Below are 24214 nucleotides of genomic sequence, written 5' to 3'. Positions count from 1 at the left end.
CCCCCCCCCACAGATTAGGAATTTCATGATTTTGGGGGGAAATTGTTTTGGTAGGTAAGAAATTTTTTTTAACAATAGGTATACTCTGTATAATCAGAGGTGTGCATATTGCTAGGATTTTGATTTCTGATAATTTATCGAAAAAATACCAGCTTTTGAACTTAGTCATTTTTTGGCAAAATATTGCATATAGGGTACCCTCATTATACGGATAACTCCTCCTACAGTTTTCAAGATAGGAAGTTGTTCTTTTGCAGATCAATTGTACATATATCAGAGGTGTGCATATTGCTAGGATTTTGATTTCTGATAATTTATCGAAAAAATACCAGCTTTTGAACTTAGTCATTTTTTGGCAAAATGTTGCATATAGGGTACTCCATTTCACTGGATACGGGTTGACATGGATTATGGATACAGTTCACATTAAAGAAAACCCGGTTTGCTGTCACATTGACAGCTTTTCACTTGTTTTTTTTTATGCTACCAATGGTAAACAGTTCATTCCAATTTATCTTTGTTTTCGTACACCGTCAAGGGACGACGATCACACAAGACTATAAAATGTACATACATGTAGGTATAACTGAGTTAAACAAAGTTGCAAAAATATAATATATTATAAAATCATTAAATAACTTATCTTCCTGTTAATTAATATAAACTTTTTAAAAGAAGTTTCATAGGAAAATAATATAATAAGCACCATGCGAAATACTAGTTGTACGAGGGAAAGGGGTGAGCAAAAGTTGCAAAAAAAGGGTAACAAAGAATGATGGTATCATAGATACCGATACCTGCCGTAAAAGAAGACCGGAAAACTCATATGGAGAAATGGTGTACATTTTACTAATTTGCATAGCGGCCATATTGTTATCACAATGGCGATTTTCATTACAATAGAATATATAGAAAGGAATGAGAAAAATCACAAATTATAAAAAATAAGTATTTCGGAAATATTTTCTTCTCATTTGGTTCTGTCATTTACATCATCCGGGATTGGAATGTGCTTGTTTTGTTTACATTAGATATTGAGATGGCGGTTCCTTTTGAATCTGAAATATCGAAGCGGGGCGTTGTAGGAATAAAGTGTGTTTTAGTGTTGAAAGGCGTCATGAAGGGATTTTGGAATTATTTTTAAAATACTTGCCATTCATAGGTAAAGTAGTTCCTCATATATTTACAAAGTTTACATTGCAAACTAAGTTGTGTCAGAAATTCAGACTCAAATTAAAAAAGTCTTGTCGGTTCCTTTTTACTTCCAATTTAGCATTTTCAAGACTTTCTCAGTAAGCCATCGGACTTGCAACTAGGCATTTATACAGTCTTTATATTGAATCATTAGGCATATTGCATATTTTTGATTAAGAATTATCGTTATAAATTGAATGAATTTTTTCATTTTATAATTTTATTCGGTTTCAAGCTGATATTTTTGGCTGTTTATCTATTTATTTACTCATTTTAGCCGGTAAAGTCATATTTTTAGATTATCTATGGTTGGATAGAGAGGTATTCAAAGTGAATTTTAAGTGTGAATCACTGATTGTGGTGACAAAAACATACACAGATAATCTATGCATTGCCTAAACACATGTTCTCATTCAAAAAATGAAAGTGTTGACGTAATAACACAAATTTCATACATAAAAGGTATGTAATTTTCATTCGTAAGGGAGACAATTTGAAGACATAAATATTAATGAGAACAGTGTCACGTGACATTTAGCTCATGAATAAAGTGTACGTGATTTCTCCATATGTTCTTTATAGAGTTTACAATAACAGGAAGATTTTATTGACAGCATGAAAGAGAAGACAGATTAACTGTCGGGTCAATTTTTTTTCTAAAGACGAGTAAGAAGTTTAATTAAAGGAAATACAAAATAGGATTCCCAATGAAATGTACATTGCGTGTATTGGTTTGCCTCCACCTTATTGAAAAAAAAAATATCTATCGAATAGAGAATACTTTTGACAGAGACATAAATAAACAAGTTGCAAATATAAAATATATATTTTAACATTTTGTTATTTATGTTTCTGCTGTTGAGGAGACGTTGTTTTATACTCACAGATATTTGTTAAAGGTTAAACTTGTCACATTAACTTGTTTCAATATCATATTACGTATCATTTCTTCGACCATACTCACCTGAAATTCTGTTTTACCACTACTATCTTGATTTATGTGTGTGTTTCTGGAATTGAACCCCCCCCCCCCTTGCTCCTTCTTAGTCCCAATACATTAGTGGAGTTCGCAGGAGTAAGTTTTATTCCACAGCAAGAAGACCTTTCTCCCTTAATGAGGGAAAATTCCTGCAGATATTCTCGATATAATTTCTCATGAAAAATGAATGTTTAAATATCTTTGTCTTTTTCTTGAAACCCATTTAATATATAGACGTAAAACGAGGTTCCTATAATAATTTAGGGTTGCTGGGAGGGACATGTATTGCTTATGCAATAAGCAGAAAACGCTTGTTCTGTGTTAATATATACGGACCAAGTTTACTTAAATCTCGAAATAAAATTTGTTAATTGATGTACAAAGGTTTTATATATACAAAACGACATCCATAAGAAAACAAGGATTGGTCCTCATAAGTACGGTACTACATGTATGAAAACATCGGAAAGTCGGCCACATTAAGTATTTTAATCATAACTTTGAACAACCTAAGTGACGAAAAGGCCAGATATAGAATTCACTTAAGTAATTATGCATTAAAGTATAAATAGCAAGTATATTTAGAATACATGTACTTACTAAATTACCAACCGGATAGACCTGCTCCTGTGATATTAAGAATTTTAATGTTTGAATGGAGGAGATATATCTTAACTTCCTCGTGTATAAATGATTTAACATTTCTTTGTAATTCATTGAATGGATCGCTAAACATTAAGTTTGATATGATAAGGGGCTAGGTTGTCTTTTTAAACACCGTAATTAATTAAACTTCCTCGTGCAAACTTTTCCAATGTCAAAAATTCACACATTTTTTTTTTGTGTGCAATATATCTTAATCTAACTTAGATCTCTCACACAGTTTGATCAAATAGCGACCAAAAAAAAAAAACAACAACAACAACAACAAAAACAAACACCCCCTCCAAATAAAAACCCCAAACAACCCCCCCCCCACCCCACCCCGCCCCCCGGAAAAAAAGACACAAAAAAAGATCAAGATGTATAGAGTCTAATTTTAATTGGATTGTTTTTCTTAAATCACATTTTATTTACAAACATTCAAAAAGATAAAAGCAAGTTTTTATTTTCTTAACAATAACAGTCGTCATCCAGTCAAAATAACATAGTTATACATTTTTAATTAATATAATACAACTATTTGAACATACGGAAATCACCAAGATTCATGAACAACTGGCGCTAACTAATTCTAAGGAGAGATTGTTGTGCCCAAAAGTTGAGATTTCATATCTATGATATCTAAACCAAGACTAAAATAAGCACTGACAAATATTTTAGCAGACAAAAAGAAATAGTCCACATCTTCTTGTTTACCTCAGATATAATATGGATTATCAATCCAAAGTCTACAAAATTTTGCATTATTTTTCTACCAGATGTTTTAAACAAGACAAAATTTTAGAATAAGATGTTTAATCACGTAGTGTAGCGTTCTTTGTCCAATAAAATCGATGAGGTTTACAATAGGACACATTCTATCACAATGTAAATTCAAAACGTTGGTGAAACAGACATAGGCTTCTTGATAAACTATCTGATTTATGGATCAAGTGACCTGTAAATCATCTTTAAAAGGTCACAATATATACCACGTTTGGAGTTTGAAAATCAGGCATTAAGCTGTACTTTGTCAATAGAATGAATCATTTGTAAAGAGGTCTATTCTAATTTAACTGAACTTTGAACACACATATATACAAAGAGACTAATACAAAACAAAATAATTAAGAAATCTGGATATCTTCATTAACTATGCATTGAGCATAAAAAAAACTACGTCAATATACAAGTAGGTTAACGTTGCCCAATCCTTAGCAATATTCGATAACTTATACATACATACATTCAATGTATCAGCAAATCATATTTACATGTATCATAGGTTTGGGAAAGTCATTCATATGAAAAGTGATATAAAGTGGTATAAAAGCCAACAAAATGTCACGGTTAAAGATATAAGGTTCAAACCGCATTGTACCTCTTAATTGTTTTACAGATATTATCACTTTTTTGGATTTTTTGCATTATATTTTTTGCTGAAAAATTCTGTAATAATTTTTAAAATGCCTGGATACCTTAATGATAACCAATTTTATATCAATTGATAAACACTGTACGAAGGACAGGTAACAGTAGTTGTGACTGAGTATTGGAAAACGAGTTCTCCCACACAATTTAAAATTCCTGTGCATGGCTTCAGTTAATGGAAAACCTCGCTCGTCCATTGATTTTGGGACAATCAACGCATGTTCTACATTTCATCAAATATAACATCAAAACCGTATACCCCTATCGACAATAAAGGAAAAAGATGTACATTAATCCCACATTCATTGAAAACTTGAAATATTCCGATGCTCTACCAGAATATTGGATAATCTCGATCGTAATTGGATTGATTTCTTAGTCAAAGATAATGATTTGTTTGAGATTTCCCCATGTATATGATTTGGAAACACAATCAAATCGTTTTGCCAAGTATTTGAGAGTGAGAGCAAATTTTACGCAAACTTCACAACTGTATTCTCGTATGTATGGGTTCTGAAAATTAAAAGGCAAAACTTGCAAAATTACGATTAGATATAAACCGATTATCAGAATTTTAAAAACATAATGAAAGTGAATCTTTTTTATTGGAGTAAATGAGTAGCACCCAATCTCTTTATTAAGCACTTTGTGAAGTTAGTTTAAACCTACCTTTTTCGTTTCCCTAAAACAAAAGATATAAAATTTGGTTAGAATAACAGTGTTTCAGAATTAAGCATACTTGTGTAAATTTTGATACACGATACTAAAATAGATCGTCGTTACCAATAAAAAAATCAGTGCGTCATTGATTTACATAATAACATTTTACTATATCTGTGAAGTCGGAATTGGTGGCGTTCGAAATTTTATATCATTCATCAAAGTCTTTATTAGTAGCTCATATGGTGTCATAACTGTTTACTCGTTGTCTGTTAATATGTTACTACGCGAGGTTTTAGGAATGTGGATTGTTTTCATAGTGAATGCAATGGCATGCATAAATGTGATTGGTGTTTGAGTGTCCATGCTTTTCTTTAATGCTTGACTCAGAACCACAGTCGGTGTCCAAAGTAACTTCTTTGTTCGGTATGGAAACTTCTCCATGATACATGTTTTAATGTGTTTTATGGTTGTAAATATATTATTACCTTTCTTGACTTTCTTCCTTTGGCGATGAACGGCCTCATAGGTGTGTTCATCTATAAACGTGAGTGTCTTGCCATCGCTGTCCCTGCAATGGAATTGAACAACCACATGATTTTAATCATATAATTATACCCACATCCACAGAGTATTTATTTTTTTCTTTTCATAGTTAAAAAGCTTTGGAGGTTTTATACATACACGCGGTTTTGTCAACGACAATTTCAGGTTCAGTTTAAAGGCAAAGGAATAAACTAATCGAGCTTCCACGAGCAAAATAGACCTCAACAAATTAATAATAGATATATGTTTTGCATATATGTGGTTGTTTGTATGGTTAAATTATGCATTACCTTGTACTTTCAAAGTTTAACATTCGTTTACTGAAACAAGATCGTTCGATATATTAATAGTATCAATCAACAGTATTGAAATCAACGAAATGCTAGAAATGTTTGGTCTGAAGACAAGGCAGTTTTGGCCTTTCTTTTGAACGCAACAAAGTGATCGATAAAAAACAATCAAATTTTTAAATGGGTGGTTCATACGGGTTATGAAAAAATCATTGTAAAAAAGCAACACAAATTACAAAATGAATAGATAAATAAAAATGACAGTTTTTTCCACAATGCTTGTTTCCTCATATTCTTATGAAGCAATAAATAGAAGTTCAAATCATCATTTGTGTGTCTTCAAGATATCATACCTTATTCTTGGTTGCGGAGGATCAACTGAAATGGAGATTAAATCATATCATTTTCAAAAGCTTGAAGATGTTAGAAATGAGTTAACAATTACACATGTAAACAAAAAAATAAAAATAAATCAGAAACCTGGAATTTTTACCTCTGCGTGGTGGAGATTTACACAAATTCTCAAAGCAATTGCAGGTAAGCATCTTTATAGCTAGAAGTCTTTCTCTGAGGCGATGGTTTCGGAATAGTACAATGAAGGATACAATTACCACTGTTAGCAACAGAAGACTTGTAGTGACAACAAAGGCAGGTAAGGGGAAACATATGTGTCCAGCTAAAAGTAAATATATTCACAACATAACATGGAAAAAAATAATTAATTGCCAAATTATCAAACTGCTCTTACTTTTGAGGGTTATGAATTTCTTTTGAGATCTTTTGTCGTATTTGATCTTTTCTGACGTTGAATTTAGTCGACAATAGCACGCCCTCTGGTGGTACATCTTGGTGGCTATAAAGGTCACCTCGGACCAGTTCCCGCCATCACTGAGCCCCCGCTCCATCGGCATGTCGCCACAATACCAGGACCAGAACAGAGGCGGGTTACCCCCAGACGTCACATGACAACGCAGGGTGACGGGCGTGCCCTCGTCCACGTGGGTATTGCTTATATTGATAAGAACCGGGAAGTCAAGGGGTGCATCTGAAACATAAGCACTCTCATCGTAAACGAAGCAGCTTGGTTTTAAAGATTTTGTTGTCATGTTTCACTTTATTTTACGATTAAAAAAATATATATACTAATCAGTAAAATAAATGGCGACTCAATTTTCGTGGCCTTCGTTAGCACGTTGTGTCACCAATAAATAAACAACCTCAACAACTTTCAGAAAACAGTCCACAATTTTGATTATGAATCAAACATGTCAATGAGAAATATTTCACTTTCATGTACCAGTAAAAAATGGACAATCATCGAAAAATAGCCTTCACAAATTTATTGATTCTCCAGTAAACTTTGTTATACTATTTAATGTTTGCGAAGATATAAATTCGTAGTTGCAGAGTATTATCTCTAGTTTTTCAGTACTTTTCCAAGCAGCTATATATTATTTTAAAAAAATCATATCCATGCACGAACTTACACAATACGGCGATGCTTTGTCCTTTTGACGAGATGTTGTAACCGAATCGTGGGCTAGAGGCAATACAGAGACAAGATAGTCCATTTTGCCAGGCCTCTGCTTCAAATGTAATCTCAGATGAAGCACCCATGTTATTGAACTGACTAGGAAATAAGGTTCTTTCACCACATCTCCATGTCCATACCATGGGTGGATTTCCTGGATACTTGAGATCGCAACGGAAGTTAAATTTTTGCCCTTCCGCCAACGATGTCTTTGGCGAGGTAACCAATATTGGTGGATCACGTGGTACATCTGAAAAAGGTAGAAAAACCTTAACGTCGTCATGGAATGGACATATAAATAAGAATCCTACAATAATATTCGGGTCTTTATCGTGTAAACAGGAATGATTTACCGTAAACATAATGATGATGAAGGTGGGGGTTGTAATCTTATTGTCATCACTTGGACTGAATAGCTTATCATATTGATATTGATACTAATGCTACAATAAAAGTATTCTTAACTTTTTCAGTATTTCTTAACTTTGCTATAATTCAGTTGGAAATCATTTCATTTTTTTATCTAAACTTATTGCCATAAAAAAGTATTGAATTAGATAAAATCTCGGAGATTATTGGCGAAAACATTGTTTCATGATTTCGGCTGTCTAAATATTGGCTCGCCTTAAAATACCATACTTTGTCTTTTTTCTACAAATCATACAGAAAAAATGGTAACCTCCTTGCATTGTATAGCATCTTTTGATTTACTTAAATGCTCACAAGAAACTTTAATATCCAAAGGGTAAGACATTCCGTAGTATATTTCATTAGAGAGGGACTCGGCTCTGCATGAACACTGGGTTTTGTCGTCGTCCTTTGTTGCATAGAACGTCAATTCTGAACTAGTGTTCGATGATATCTTTGGCTTGCGGTTTGTATCAGAACCACAACTCCACGTCCATTTTACCGGGATTTTAATTGATGATGGCAGTGTACACTGAAAAGATATGGGCTGGTTTAGGGACACTCCTTCGTCAGTAGAAAATAAAGCTTCTATTTCTGGCCGGGAAACTGTATCTACAAGAACATGTTATATAAATTTAGTATATTTAAGAACAGTGAAACAGAGAGAATGAATGCATACAATTAAGTTTTTTACAACAGCATCTGGAATATTTATTTCCGATCATTTTAAAAAAGATAATTTACTCTTTGAAATAAACCGCACAGGCGTATAAACTTTTCAAACCAATTTTTTAGGGACTCCCTTTACTTTACCGAACATTTAGAAAAAAAATTTAATGATCAATATCATATAAAAATAGTTTAAAGATTTTTTTATTCTGGTTAAAAAAAACCTATAAACCTACCTGATAAAGAAAACATCAAACTAAAGACAACAAGATAGTTTAAAAAGTATTTGTATACACTAGAATTCTCCTTTTCCGACATTCTGAAAGAATTTGTATGTTTCATGTTGCATGTACACAAAAATTATAATTGTGTTCTAATTGCATCTACTGACTGTATTTAAATGTATCAATTTCTGATTCGCTGCGATTGAGTCTTCTTCTGTGATGTAATAGTCTTTCAATTTTCCTTCTATCAGAAAATGCGTATTTTAAGTTTCATTTCAGTCTACTTACATCTGTAATAGATACATATAAAATCCACAAATACATTTAAGCCTTCTTTGTAAGCAACTGGTCCATAATATCATAATATATAGCCAATGTTACAAGGAACAACTTAAGGAGAACCAATAGGCCAGAGTCGGTGCGATGCCAAAAGGAAATCGTGTTGTTAACATGGTAAAGTTCCCCCTTTTTAAACATCTTCACAGCTATTTCCTTATACATGTATGTATTTATCATGCCTAAAAATTTCAAAGCCTTTGATAATAGCATCTTAACACTGACTTACAATGACTCTGTTATACATTAATCCTTTGGTGTGTTTTAATTACTTCTCATTGAAGGTTATTTTAATGAATGGACAGACAGTAATTATCCGATAGGCTCCACACAGTAATAACAGTACCAGAAAGGTTCGATTGCTCAAGTTCAGTTATATATAATACTCAGTACACGTAAGTACAGATCGTCAGAGGTGCATTGCTTTCGGTGTTCTGTAGTTGTTTAAAATTTTTGAATTGTATACTATTAGGTAGTTATTTATTTTAACATTATGGGTACACGAGATAAAAAATGGCGTTTGGAACCTGAGCTGTATTGCATCAGGGATGAGATATCTCCGTCTAGGCCCGTCGTTAAGGAAGAGAACCACGTGACATAAAGCTGCTTCTGAAATATCAGAATTAAGATAACCAAAATAAAGTGAATAAAAGGATGGAAACGCATGTATATGAACGTTGAATAAGAACTCGCTCGATAGCTTATATATCTATACAGTGCACAGGAATCCAAGAAAACGTACGAAATTCCAGTAAAGGAATTTGACACATCACGAGGATACGTATTAGAGATTTTTTTTCGATAGATATAATGCGCTATTTCATAGCCCCATTTTTATTCATTAAACGACCATGGTTTTTAATTTAGTTCGACTTATCTTACAAATACATATATATAACTTATCGTGATATCCAAAAATGTTATACATGTATAGTTTCTCTAAAAATTGTAAATATTGATTTGAAAGCCAATCAACCCTTAGGTTAAGATATACCGGGTATGTAATCTAAAGATTATCTAAGTATAATATCAAGTAACATGTTGTCTAGGATTATTAATCAACCTACCTAATAGCATTTTGTATGGAATTATTAATCAACCTATCTAATAACATGTAGTATATAACATTTTGTATAGGGTGATTAATAAGCCTATCGAATAATATGTTGTATAGGATGATTAATCAACAACCCATCCAATAACATGTTGTACATGATGATTAATAAGCCTATCTAATAACATCTTGTACAGGATGATTAAAAAGCCTATCTAATAACATGTTGTTTTGGATGATTAATCAACAACCCATCCAATAACATGTTGTACCGGAGATTAATCAACCTATCTAATAATATGTAGTATAGGGTGATTAATTAGCCTATCTGATAGCATGTTGTATGGGATAATTGATTAACCCATTTTATTACATGCTGTATATAACATTTTGTATATATGATGATAAATTAACCCATCAAATAACATGTTGTATAGAATGATTAAATACTAGTAAACTATCAAATAACATGTTGTATAGGATGATTAAATACCCCCGGTTACCTATCAAATAACATGCTGTATATAACATTTTGTATAGGACGATTTATTAACCCATCCTCAAAACTATGATTTTCACACCATCTACGAATATTGATGACCACGAATATTAGGTACATGTAGAATATATTCGCAGTGATTTGTTACTATGTCAGTTTGAGGATAATATTCTCCTTATGGAGAAATTGACAATCATTGTCCACAGAAGTGGATGAAGGATGCTCCTATTTATACCTAAAAAGAGAATAATATGAGGGTCTGGCCCCTCCACTTTTTCATGGAAAGATCTTTTTTTTTATTCAAACTCAAACTTGCCTTTTCATTTATTATTTTTAGCTCCACCCTTAGTCCGGGATATAAGGTTTGACAAAGATATTATTTGTTATTTGTCTCTCCTCAACTTGTCAAGATATTTTGCTTGGTCAAACCTTCTTTTATTCTTTCTAACATAATATTTATTAAACCACCAATATAATTTTTAAAAATCATCAACTTATCTCACCTTTCATTTTACAACATCAGTCCCGATTGGACTATCTGGAGGATAGGTAGCTTACATCAGTCCTTGATTGGACTATCTGGAGGATAGGTAGCTTACATCAGTCCTTGGGGACCTTTTTTCGATACCTCTGTGAACAGAAAAGACTTGTGAAGACTGCACCGCATTTTTTGCCTAAAATGTTGCTTAAAAATTCCTATTCTAACACGAATAAATGTGTAACTTCTTAAAAAAAGATAAAAGATTAAAAGAAGAGTCTGAGAAAGAATGATCTCTTCAGCAGCTTTTGGACTTCTGTAAAATAAGTCCTTTGTTTCTGGAAGTAAAGTAATCATCTGAAAACTTTGTCTTATGCAATACAGAAATTTCAATCCCAGTTCCCAGCCTACTTCTGTAAAAAGACTGTAGACTAGACCTTTTGGCCCCAACGGTAATGAAGTTTGTTTGAATAAGAAATCGATATTTGACGTTAATTATAAAGTGAGATAATTTTTTATCATTTGACTTTCAGTTAAATGGTTTTATGTGCAATGAATTTATATTTACATATACCTTTGGCATGTTAACATCAAAACCAAAACCTAGGGTCTGTTTTATACCATAAAGAGTTTTTATTTTGAATTATATTGCACAGTGTTGCTATAACAAACAAGATAAAGGAACTTTTGGACCTTTCGCCAAATGAATTCGATAGAAAAATGTTTATATGTCATAATAAGTAAATAAGCGTAGTAAGAAAACAGTTATACACAAACAAACCAACAGGTACATAAACAGACGGACGAACATGAAGATCCAATGGATAACCTGACAAAAAGTCATGAACTAAATGAGAAACCTTAAGTATGCACCTCTGGCTGCCGGAGATTTACACAAGTTCTCAAAGCAATGACAGGTGAGCATCTTTAGAGGTAGACGTTTTTCTCTGAGACGATGGGTTTGGTATATTAAAATGCAGGAAACAATCATCACTGCTCCTATCAATATACTGGTAGTGGAAGCGAAAACAGGAACGGAGAAACGAATCTCTTCAGCTGTAAATAAAATGAACGCAAAGCTTTATACATTGTATTGAGAACAAAAAAGAATTACAATTGATTTGTCAAGCTGTTCTTACTTTTGATAAATATGAGTATCTTTTGAGATCTTTTGTCGTATTTGATCTTTTCTGACGTTGAATTTAGTCGACAATAGCACGTCCTCTGGTGGTACATCTTGGTGGCTATAAAGGTCACCTCGGACCAGTTCCCGCCATCACTGAGCCCCCGCTCCATCGGCATGTCGCCACAATACCAGGACCAGAACAGAGGCGGGTTACCCCCAGACGTCACATGACAACGCAGGGTAACGGGCGTGTCCTCGTCCACGTGAGTATTGCTTATATTGATAAGAACCGGGAAGTCAAGGGGTGCATCTGAAACATAAGCACTCTCATCGTATACGGAGCAGCTTGGTTTTTAAGATTTTGTTGTCATGTTTCATTTTATTTTACGATTAAAAAAATATATATACTAATCAGTAAAATAAATGTCGACTCAATTTTCGTGGCCTTCGTTAGCACGTTGTGTCACCAATAAATAAACAACCTCAACAACTTTCAGAAATCAGTCCACAATTTTGATTATGAAACAAACATGTCAATGAGAAATATTTCACTTTCATGTACCAGTGAAAAATGGACAATCCTCGAAAAATAGCCTTCACAAATTTATTGATTCTCCAGTAAACTTTGTTATACTATTTAATGTTTGTGAAGATATAAATTCGTAGTTGCAGAGTATTATCTCTAGTTTTTCAGTACTTTTCCAAGCAGCTATATATTATTTTTAAAAAATCATATCCATGCACAACTTACACAATACGGCGATGCTTTGTCCTTTTGACGAGATGTTGTAACCGAATCGTGGGCTAGAGGCAATACAGAGACAAGATAGTCCATTTTGCCAGGACTCTGCTTCAAATGTAATCTCAGATGAAGCACCCATGTTATTGAACTGACTAGGAACTAAGGTTCTTTCACCACATCTCCATGTCCATATCATGGGTGGATTTCCTGGATACTTGAGATCGCAACGGAAGTTAAATTTTTGCCCTTCCACCAACGGTGTCTTTGGCGAGGTAACCAATATTGGTGGATCACGTGGTACATCTGAAATAGGTAGAAAAACCCTAACGTCGTCATGGCATGAACATATAAATAAGAATCCTACATTAGGGTCTTTATCGTGTAAACAGGAATGATTTACCGTAAACATAATGACGTGGAAGGTGGGGGTTGTAATTTTATTCACAATTGTCATCACTTGGACTGAATACATGTAGCTTGCTATATTGATTTCCATAGGTTGATACTAATGCATCAATAAAAGTATTCTTAAATTTTTCAGTAATTCTTAACTTTGCTATAATTCAGTTGGAAATCATTTCAACTTTTTATCTAAACCTAATGCCATAAAAAAAGTATTGAATTAGATAAAATCTCGGAGATTATTGGCGAAAACCATGTTTCATGATTTCGGCTGTCTAATTATTGGCTCTCCTTAAAATATCATATTTTGTCTTCTTCTTTTTTTTTACAAATCATACAGAAAAAAATGGTAACCTCCTTGCATTGTATAACATCTTTCGATTTACTCAAATGCTCACAATACACTGCAATATTCAATCGGTTAGACATTTCGTTGTATGTTTCATTTGAGAGGGACTCGGCTCTGCATGAACACTGGGTTTTGTCGTCGTCCTTTGTTGCATAGAACCTCAATATAGATCTAGAACTGCCTGCTGTGGTTGGCTTACGGTTTGTATCAGAACCACAACTCCACGTCCATTTTACCAGCATTTTAATTGATGATGGCAGTGTACACTGAAAAGATATAGGCTGGCTTTCCAACACTTTTGTATCAGTAGGATATAAAGCCTCTATTTCTGGCCGGGAAACTGTATCTACAACAACATGTTATATAAATTTAGAATATTTAAAAATAGTGAAATAAAGAGAATGAATGCATAAAATTAGGTTCTTTTACGACAGCTTCTGGAATAAATTTATTTCCGATCATTTTGAAAAAGATAATTCACTCTTTGAAGTGAACCGCACAGGCGTATAAACTTTTCAAACCATTTTTGTTGACTAGTAAGTAACTAAATCCATGCTTTTAATAACTGTCAGCTTTTTTTCTAGCGACACCCTGTACTTTACCACACATTTCGAAAAAAAAACCATTTAATGATCAATATTATATAAAAATAATTTGATGAATTTTTAACTTTTCCTCATACCTCTGGTGTAAAAAACATAAACCAACCTGATAAAGAAAACATCAAACTGAAGACAACCAGATAGTTAACAAAATATATGTATACACCAGAATTCTCCTTTTCCGACATTCTGAAAGAGTTTGTACGTTTCATGTTGCATGTACACAAGATTATAATTGTGTTCTAAGTGCATCTACTGACTGTATTTAAATGTATCAATTTCTTATTCGCTGCTGTTAAGATTTCTCCTGTGATGTAATAGTCTTTCAATGTTCCTTCTATCAGAAAATACGTATTTTAAGTTTCATTTCAGTCTACTTACATCTGTAATAGATACATATAAAATCTACAAATACATTTAGACCTTCTTTGTAAGCAACCGGGCTATAATATCATAATATATAGCCAATGGTACAAGGAACAACTTAAGGAGGACCAATTGGCTAGAGTCGGTGCGATGCCAAAAGGAAATCGTGTTGTTAACATGGTTAAGTCCCCCTTTTAAACATCTTCATAGCTATTTCCTTATATGTATTTATCATACCTAAACATTTTAAAGCCTTAGAAATAGCATCTTACAATGATTCTGTTATACATTTATTCTTTCAATGTATTATAATTACTTCTCATATAAGGTTATTTTAGGGGGGGATGTGCGGTCATGTACATTTGATGATAAAGAATGTAAACATTTCTTGAACTGCCAAGAAATATAAAAGTAATAAATATGAGATTCTACATGTTGTTTTGTATGCAACTTATGCAAAAAAGAAATGCCTTTTTAATCACTTTAATAGCTGTCGAACTGCGCAGCTACAGACTTATTTTGAAGATTTAAAAATCTGAAAAAAATATAAAGGGGTTCGTTGATACGGAGGAACCTCTTCAGCTGTAGACAAAATGAACGCAAAGCTTTATATTGAGTTAAAATTAATTACACGTCTATTTGTCAAAAGGTGCTTGCTTTTAAGAAATAGGAATATATCGATAAGTATGGGGGAGTCGAGGGTGCATCTGAAACATAAGCACTCCAAATGCAATGATTTTAAAGTTATAATTTACTAAAAGGAAACCTCAACAGCTTGGTTTTAGAGCTTTTGATGGCATGGTTCACTTTATACTACGTTTAACAATTACATGTACATACTTTATGGATTCAATAGAATAAATGGCGTTTCAATTTTCGTGGACTTCATGGGTCCGCCTCACCCATTAAAAAACAATTTCAACAACTTGACCAAAAAAGTGCACAGTTTTGATTATGAATCATACAAGTAAATCAAAATATTTCACTTCCACGTATCTGTGGAAAATGCACAATTCTCGAAAAATAGCCTCAACATAGTTAACATATTTGCCGAGGTTACACATACAGTGTATCTTTAAAATTCTCATTATTCAACAGTTGTAGCAGTTTGAACATCGATGGTTTCTCATAGAAACACTTTTTGATATATTTGTTACGGTATTCAGCATAAACTAGACACACTAAGATGAAGTGGAAATCGTTTTTAACATAAATTTTACATAAATGAAAAAAAATTCCTTTGAGCTATTTGTATAACTATTATTGTACCTTCCAGTTCCGATGGCTAGATAAGATAAAATGAAGATGGAATCCATCAACTAAATATTTATAAAACTTACATGTCTGCGAGTTGTCTATTTTACCGAATTTATATTGTTTAGCAAGGTAGTAGATTTGTTGATTTATGACTTTAAATGTAACTCAATTTGTTGTTGAAACCAACCTTCATTTAGCTCAAGTTCATAAAAATTTTCTTGACATCAGTAGCCAAGTTTTTATGCTCATATAACTCGCAGTTTATGTACATTTCCTCATTATACTTTTGAATAATACCATTATATCTTTCCAAAATTTCAAAACTAAAAAAAGGCTTTTGTAATGAGTGGTAATCTACTTAACTCTGCTTATACATCAGCATTAAATGTAGACTTTTTCACACCCATATCTTGCTTACAAAAATCAAGATGAAGTTTTTCAACATTGTTAACTTGAGTTTGTGGGTTCCCCAAATTCTGATGCATGATAAATGACACCACCAATATAACAAATTCTGGCAACATTGATTCATGATTAAGCAGCATGCCCCTAATATTTTACCTTAAAGAAAACTTTGCATTTCTGCCCTGGCCAGACAATTGCTTTTCAGCCCTTGTAAATTAATCACTTTATTGAAAGATAATTCCCAAATAAAAAAAAATGTAACATAATTTCTAAAACATAATTGCCAATGAACCGTTTTTAGTTACATTTGATTTTGTCCTTATTAAAAAAACGCTATTTACTAGTATATTTTTCAACATTATTACGCAAGTTTCAAGTTCTGTAATATTATCATAGTACATTTCAACTGATTCAGAGAAAAGTGCCATCATGTAGTCTGCATACATTGGCAGGAAACAATTTAACGGTAATAGTTCGTGCGGTATTCATCCAGATTTTACAATGCAGAAAGTTAATTTACATAGAGATTAATGAAAGAGAATAGGAGAAAACACTTCATCTTGCATAAGACCGACACTGTTACAAAAATGATCACTTAAAGATAATACAAGATTTAACATGTCAGCATTATATAAAGATTTATAACATTTAATTATTTTCCGTGAATGCCCACTTTATATAACTTTAACCATAATCTGGATCAAGCAATTGAGTCAAAAGCTTTTTTGAAGTCGAAAAATGCTCAATAAGGACGTTTATTTTAGAACTAAATAGATTTGCATGGTGTAGTAACTGTGATAAACCGTTGAACCCAACCCACCCACCCATCAACCAACCCAAACACAACACACACACATCCACAACACACCCCACCCATCCACAACACCCCCCCCCCACACACACACCCACCCATCCACAACACACACCCACCCATCCACAACACACCCCCACCCATCCACGACACACACACCCACCCATCCATAACACCCACCCACAACACGCACCCACCCATCCACAACACACCCCCACACACCCACCCATCCACAACAACCATCCACAACACACACACACACCCACCCATCCACAACACACACCCACACACCCCCCCCCCCCCCCCATCCACAACACACCCCCACACACCCACCCATCCACAACAACCATCCACAACACACACACCCACCCATCCACAACACACACCCACCCATCCACAACACACACCCACCCACCCATCCACAACACACACCCAAACACCCCCCACCCATCCACAACACACACCTCCCACCCATCCACAACACACACCCACCCACCCATCCACAACACACACCCAAACACCCCCCACCCATCCACAACACACACCTCCCAGCCATCCACAACACACACCCACCCACCCATCCACAACACACCCCCACACACCCACCCATCCACAACACCCACACACCCCCACCCATCCACAACACACACCCACCCACCCATCCACAACACACCCCCACCCATCCACAACACCCACACACCCATCCACAACACCCACACACCCATCCACCCATCCACAACACACCCCCACACACCCACCCATCCACAACACCCACACACCCACCCACCCACCCATCCACAACACCCACCCAACCCACTCATCCACAACACACAACCACCCATCCACAACACCCACACACCCACCCACCCATCCACACACCCAACCCATCCATCAACAACACACACCCAACCCAACCCACCCATCCACAACACCCACCCACCCAAACACAAATAAAAGTACCCCCTCCCCCTACGTATGTCCATAGATCTGGAAGATATTACGTGTATTTTAAGTTTATGTCAGACTGATTGTGTAATAGCCTACTTATACTTATATACGAGTCCGTTGTTCGCGATTACATGTACCCCCGAGACACGGCTGGCCGTAGAGTGGTGTTACTTAACATTGAATAGAATTAAGAATTTGTTGTTTTCGCTTTGTCATAGCAAGCTGCACCCATTTCGTTAATTCTTGAAGCGTGGTTTTAACTGCTTATTTACAAATAGGTCTTTTACTGAGTGGGCCGATTAGCAGGAGCAATGTGACCAGTTCGGATCTTGAGTGAGATCTCTTCGTCCACACTAAAAACGGTATCACAGAGTTCCATGGCCCTGGGGCTTGTGGTGTGGTCGTCGTTTGAAATATGCGGTTCAATTGTCGATTGTAACACTGTTCGGGGCAGGCATTTCACGTAGTCAAGAGGGATCCGGTTCTATGTAAACTGCGACAAAATATTTGAGGTAAAACTTTTCAAACTTTAATTAAGTTTGGCTTCAGTTGAATCGTTTCGCCCAGTACGACTATGCACACCTCTCTTCCAACATTAATCGACTTGGTTCATTGAATATACGGTATATGACTTTCATTTGGTATGATATTTTCTCGTGCCACAGTAACTTTTGCTCGGACTAAACAGCTAATACATGTAAATGATTGTGTAATTAACGAGCCTTTATTTAGAAAAATACGTTAAATTCGAATTCTGCATAACGTAATCGCAAGCAGAGATCGCTGTTAAATAATACCCGATTGACCCCAGTTTATATTTTTTTTTTCACTAATTATACTACCCACTCACTCCGTGAATTGATCCCCTCAACTCAAGGCTGTCACGATTCACTTAATGACTGCCTGTTTAATTGTACTTTAAATTGGCCGGTTTAATCTGTCTGTGTCCTTAAAACACTTGCCAGTTTGAACAAGTGTTTTTTAGATATTCCATGAAATCCTTGAATGTCCGAAAACTATAGTCATTAAGAGCTTATGCCAAACAGGTAAAGAAATACAACTGAATTATGTACCAGCGTAAATTTGTACGACAGTGATATTATGACAACTTTACTCATAAATATAATCATTTGCATATTACTTAATACTTATCGTTCTATTCAATTCATTAAGCATCCCCGCGGAGCCACACAAGAAGAAGTGAACCCACCTGAGTCTCCAGAAAACAGAACAAACATGGTCCAGGGGGACCTCATTGATGGCGACTTCCTGGTTTTCATCATCATCACGTCCATTAGCATTCTGTGCGGGACCGTCGGTAACGCTCTGGTGATTGCCGTGTTCGTATCCAACAAACGACACTTCCCTAAGAGGACCTACATCCTGACCCTGGCTGTGGTGGACCTGGTGGTGATGGTATTGGTGGCCCCCTACTCCATCGTGTTCGAACTGAGGCTGGTCACCAACGACTTCCTCTGTCACGCCCTCGAAATCATCCGCCACACGCTGATAGGGTATTCCAATTTGGTCCTTATGTTTATAGCCTCGGAGCGATTCCTTCTTGTGTGGAAACCGTTGAAAATCGTGACCAATAGAACAAAGAGGGTTTGTATAATCGGATTTTTTATATTTTCCATCGCCTGTGCAAGTCCCTCAGCGGCCGTGTATAAGGTTAGCACACACTGTGATTCATCCAATAACTCCTCCCTAGTATTACAAGAGTACTGTTCCTATACAACCTCAATTCTAGGAGTAACTGGCAGTGATGTTTATATGAAAATTATTGCAATTTCAGTCTTCTTTGAAGTACTGTTTTTAATAGTATCTTATATTCTTATCTATGTGGGAATTTACAGACAAAGAAAAAAGCTCACTGGTGTTTTTGTGGGATCGATCCGTACGCCAAACGTCCCAAATAAACCAAAAACGATTGAAAATGAACAAAATATACGAGAACTCTCTGATAAAAACTCAACCACCCAAACTTGTCACCCCCAAGAAGATTCCAATGGCAACGAACAATTTTCAAAGAATATAGTTGATGCCAAACTGGAAGGTACATTTTCAAATATTGACCAGAGCAAATATTGTGGAACATCAAAAACCATTGAACGTCCATTTATTACCGATACACATGAACAAGAATCCGAGTCGACCACGTGTCCATGTACGTCAAGACACGATGAAATCGAGCGACTTCAAGATGATCCTATAGAACCGGATAACGGGAGAACCCTTCCAAAATCCGGAAAGCCGCGTGACAAGAGAGGTTCAACCACTTCCAGGGGCAGTTCAGCCGCACAGAAGAGGTCCCATGTTGATACTAAAACGTGGACAATGTTGTCCATTTGTACGTTTCTGTACATCGTCTGTTGGATACCATTCAGCGTCAACATCTTAAACGTGTATAGGTCATTAGTTTTGAAATATTTCTTTTTTATTGGACAAGCTTCAAACCCAGTCATATACAGTATCGTAAACGTTAAAGTGAGGAAACAAATCAAGGAACTACTGTTTGGGAAGTCTTCCAGACCTACTAATTTCACCCCAAATCGGACCTATTCCAGCACTTCTTTTTCTACAACCAAATAGCTGCTCTGGAGTATGCCAGTATAATATGTGATCTTGCCCGATGTTATTTTTCTTTTGGTCGTAAAACAGACTGACATTTTCTTTCATTTTTTTAACGAAAGTAACACAGTTTTACCGTAATAATGATATTTGATGTCAACCACTGTTTTACAACCAATATGATGTAGCTATATTACCCTTATTTGAAGAATTATGGCAGTCTGTATTTAGATACGTTGGCTTTCTCTCGATCGAAAATTTGACCCAACCGATGATAATAAAAAAAGAAAGAAAAGCAAACGATATCGTTTATATCTATAATGTTGTTTTATATTTCAAATTGTAGAATGTACGTTTAATTCATCTTCAAAACTATAGGGCTCCTGCATTCACGGCATTTTTAATAGTCAACCAAAAATTGAATGTCAGTCGTCGAGTTTTATGCAAGATACGGAGCTCATAATTCAATGTGTTATGTACGTATGTAAACAAAGCTCTGGTCACGTTTTTGTCTACAATTTGAATATAGACAAAAAATCTCCCGGTTTAGACCTTAAATGAATATATTTACACCTACCGAATACGATTCCCTCTTTTTCTTACGGGAACTTATCGTTATGAAGGTAGCGATCATTGCAGAAAAAAAATTACATAACCCGCTAAGGCGGGTTATGTATTTTTTCTGCAATGTTGCCATCTTCATATCCTGCATGATTCACCAAAAAAAGCATTTTATTGTTTACACGTAAGTGACAAACGCTAAGAACTATTTATGTTCAAAACGAAAAAGCAGATAGAAACATTCGCTTGAAACAAGAACTTTTACTGGTATATTGAACCAATGTACGCAAAAGCATGACACGAGCCTTGTTCACAGAACAAAGAATTGCGAGCTCTGTATCTTGCTTATAACTGACTGGCACTCAAATTTAGGTTATCATTTGAAAAAACTGAAAACAATAAAAAGCGAGAAAAAAATGATCAAAATTGTCACCAAATGCATGCCCCTTTAGTGAATCTGCAGAAAATTGATCTTTAGAAAAATGAGAAGATTGTTACATACCAAGTATTCAAATTCTGTTTTAAAAAAAATACGCTAACTGAAAATTTTACAGCATTTTTAATTCAATACAAGACTTATATTGAGGAATTTTAAAAACAACCTTTTTAAAATTACTGATGCAGTAATGACGCATGCATCAGATAGAAGGCTGAGTACACTAATGTTAATTATAGCTTTACTCTTGAGGGAAGGGGGGAGGGGGATGACAAATATATGACCAATATGTCCGTGTGAGTGACAACAATTCATTCCGGTAGTTTGTTTGTTTTTAGTTTTTTTTTAATAATTTAATAATTTAATATGTCGCCAATATTACTTGATTTTACTGGGCAGGATGGCCTCAGTGAACTCAGGGTCATGACTTAGTGACAATGAATTACTTCAGCTATAGGGTACGTCAGCTAGGTTAAACATATCTTGCTATCATACATGTACAAAGTTGTCGCTCTTTACCTGAGAAACAGATAATTTTGATTAATAATTTTTTTAATACAAATCATATTTATGGCCAAAAAATGCATTAATGAAATTACACACAACACTTCTGTTTTTAAACAAAATTTAAAGCAACAATGATGAAATGAATAAACGATTTATAAATAGCTGGTGATATCAAGTGTTTACACATCAGTTGTATCACCGGAAACAAATGCAAGTATGCCCTTCCCGCCAAAGTAATCTCTAAAAATATTGATTCAACTCTTAAATTTTAACAAATTGTTGTAAATGTTATTGCTGAAAATCCAATTTACTTATAAATACAGTTTTAACTTCCGAAAATACATCTTATTTCATTGATTACGAAATGGATGAGTAGACTTGTGCGTGAGTTGAGACAGGTGGTAAAGAGAAAGTCAGTTCGTCACCCGGAACAGCGCGTCAACATCACCAATAAATTAGAAGTAAAAGACCAAAATGTGACCCTATCACATGTGGTCTCTCATATGTACTATATATAATGGATCGATAAAACTTATTATACATTTACAATATTATTTTTTGATATAATTCTGAGCGATATTTTCAAGAGAAATACGATGGTTTTAGATGAGCCTAACACTCCCATCAGGGCAGACTATGAATACACTCTGTTTGTTGTTATGATGACGTCATTTGCCGTGTGTGGTGCGGTGGGGAACATTCTTATTATCGCAATTTATTTTGTCAATACCCGGGCTTTCGCGGTCCGTAAGTACATTTTAACTCTGTCTGTTGTGGACTTGATCATTTGTGTCATACTCATTCCTTATACAATTTTGTTTGAGTTCAATCTGGTCAGCGATGACGTCAGTTGCCATGGAATGGAGGTGATACGTCATTCATTGGTCATATTTTCGAATTTAATTTTACTTTTGATCGCTGGAGAACGCTTACTGATGGTATGGAAACCAATGGAGAGAAAAGTAAACGAGAAGATAAAAACTGGGCTTATTCTAGCCCTGTTGTTGGTCTCCGTCATTTCCTCCATTCCAGCAGCTATGATATTTGAGGTAAAATCACACAGCCACAAGGAGTCCGCCGAAAATGCAACAAATACGAAAATCAGCACCATTGAAATGGTGAATGAAACCGCCACCCCAGAGTACTGTCGATACACGTCGTCCATTCTAGGGAAGACCGGAAGTGGAATATACCGAGACTTCCTCTCATTCCTGTTTTCAGCGGAACTCCTGCTGCTAGTTGTATCGTATATCATTGTGTATGTCTTACTTTATACCCATAAAAAGCGACTCAGGCACTCAATGTCCTCCAATGGTGGTAATAATAATCCGTCTCCATCAGAAAACATTCCCATGCGAGGCACACGAACAGAGTCCCGTTCCAGACCAGAAAATGACGCAGGATCTACAACAGTTCAGGAATTTTCGACGGCGTCACATGGAAGTGGAATGGATGAAACTAGAAGGAGAGGGGGAGGCAGAAACTTGAGGAGACAGAACGGAGCCCCCAGGACGCATGTTAGTAGAAAGACTTGGACCATGCTGTTTGTCTGTACGTTTATCTACGTCATCTGTTGGATCCCATTCTTCCTTGCAGTGTTTAACGTGTGTGATTTCCTGATATTCCGATATTTTTTCTTTCTCGGACACGCGACAAATCCTATAATTTACAGCATCGTGAACGACAAAGTCAGGAACGCCATCAAAGGCTTACCTACAAAGATCGCCCGTGCATGTAACAATTGTTTCACCAGAAATTAATTGAGAATACTTTCACAATTACTCTCAAATTTGATATTTCATCTCTTAGGAATTTTACTACCATCTTTGTCAATTCAATTGCATGTTGTTGTTTTTTTTTTTTAGTTTTTTTTGTGTGTAAACCTAATCTCAAATATATGTATACATATATCATAAATATTTGTCGGTTTTAATAATTGTTTCAAAAATTTCCTTTAAGGTGGGGGGGGGGGGGGGGGGTAATGTGGCCAATTTGTCCATTTCAAACATGCAAATGCGTTGATTAACAACATTGTGATAAATGATTCAGTATTCTCTGAATTCCTGGAAGAAAATGGAAGGAAAAGATAATTTGTGATATTCAAAATAATATACTATTGAATGAAAAGATACATACAGAATGTAAAAAATCTTCCAGTAAAATGAAGAACCGGTACAGTTTTAAAACAAA

At 35.0% G+C, this 24214-nt stretch overlaps 1 protein-coding gene across 5 annotated transcripts; it reads right to left on the bottom strand.

Annotated features, from left to right (window-relative positions):
* Window positions 1–3190: 3190 nt before the first annotated feature.
* LOC105327188 (basement membrane-specific heparan sulfate proteoglycan core protein) lies at window positions 3191–20826 on the bottom strand. Of its 5 annotated transcripts, XM_066077455.1 has the most exons (13): window positions 13610–13751; window positions 12819–13112; window positions 12081–12377; window positions 11815–11997; window positions 10967–11093; window positions 7997–8293; window positions 7230–7523; window positions 6491–6787; window positions 6236–6418; window positions 6096–6120; window positions 5395–5477; window positions 4916–4928; window positions 3191–4759 (listed from the first exon to the last, which is right to left on the bottom strand). In XM_066077455.1, the coding sequence occupies exons 5-13, from the start codon at window positions 10971–10973 to the stop codon at window positions 4720–4722; spliced, it is 1239 nt and encodes a 412-aa protein (XP_065933527.1). In that variant the 5' UTR covers window positions 10974–11093; window positions 11815–11997; window positions 12081–12377; window positions 12819–13112; window positions 13610–13751; the 3' UTR covers window positions 3191–4719. The 5 variants fall into 5 exon arrangements, with proteins under 5 accessions (XP_065933527.1, XP_065933526.1, XP_065933525.1 ...); XM_066077454.1 differs by lacking the exons at window positions 7997–8293; window positions 10967–11093; window positions 11815–11997; window positions 12081–12377; window positions 12819–13112 and adding an exon at window positions 19160–20826 and having other exon boundaries at window positions 13610–13906; XM_066077453.1 differs by lacking the exons at window positions 7997–8293; window positions 10967–11093; window positions 11815–11997; window positions 12081–12377; window positions 12819–13112 and adding an exon at window positions 14269–14424 and having other exon boundaries at window positions 13610–13906.
* Window positions 20827–24214: the final 3388 nt, after the last annotated feature.

The sequence above is a fragment of the Magallana gigas genome, chromosome 2 (genome assembly GCF_963853765.1).
Source record: "Magallana gigas chromosome 2, xbMagGiga1.1, whole genome shotgun sequence".
Classification (NCBI taxonomy): domain Eukaryota; kingdom Metazoa; phylum Mollusca; class Bivalvia; order Ostreida; family Ostreidae; genus Magallana; species Magallana gigas.
Note: the sequence above shows the minus strand (reverse complement) of the source record. Positions and strands in the feature narration are given on the sequence as shown.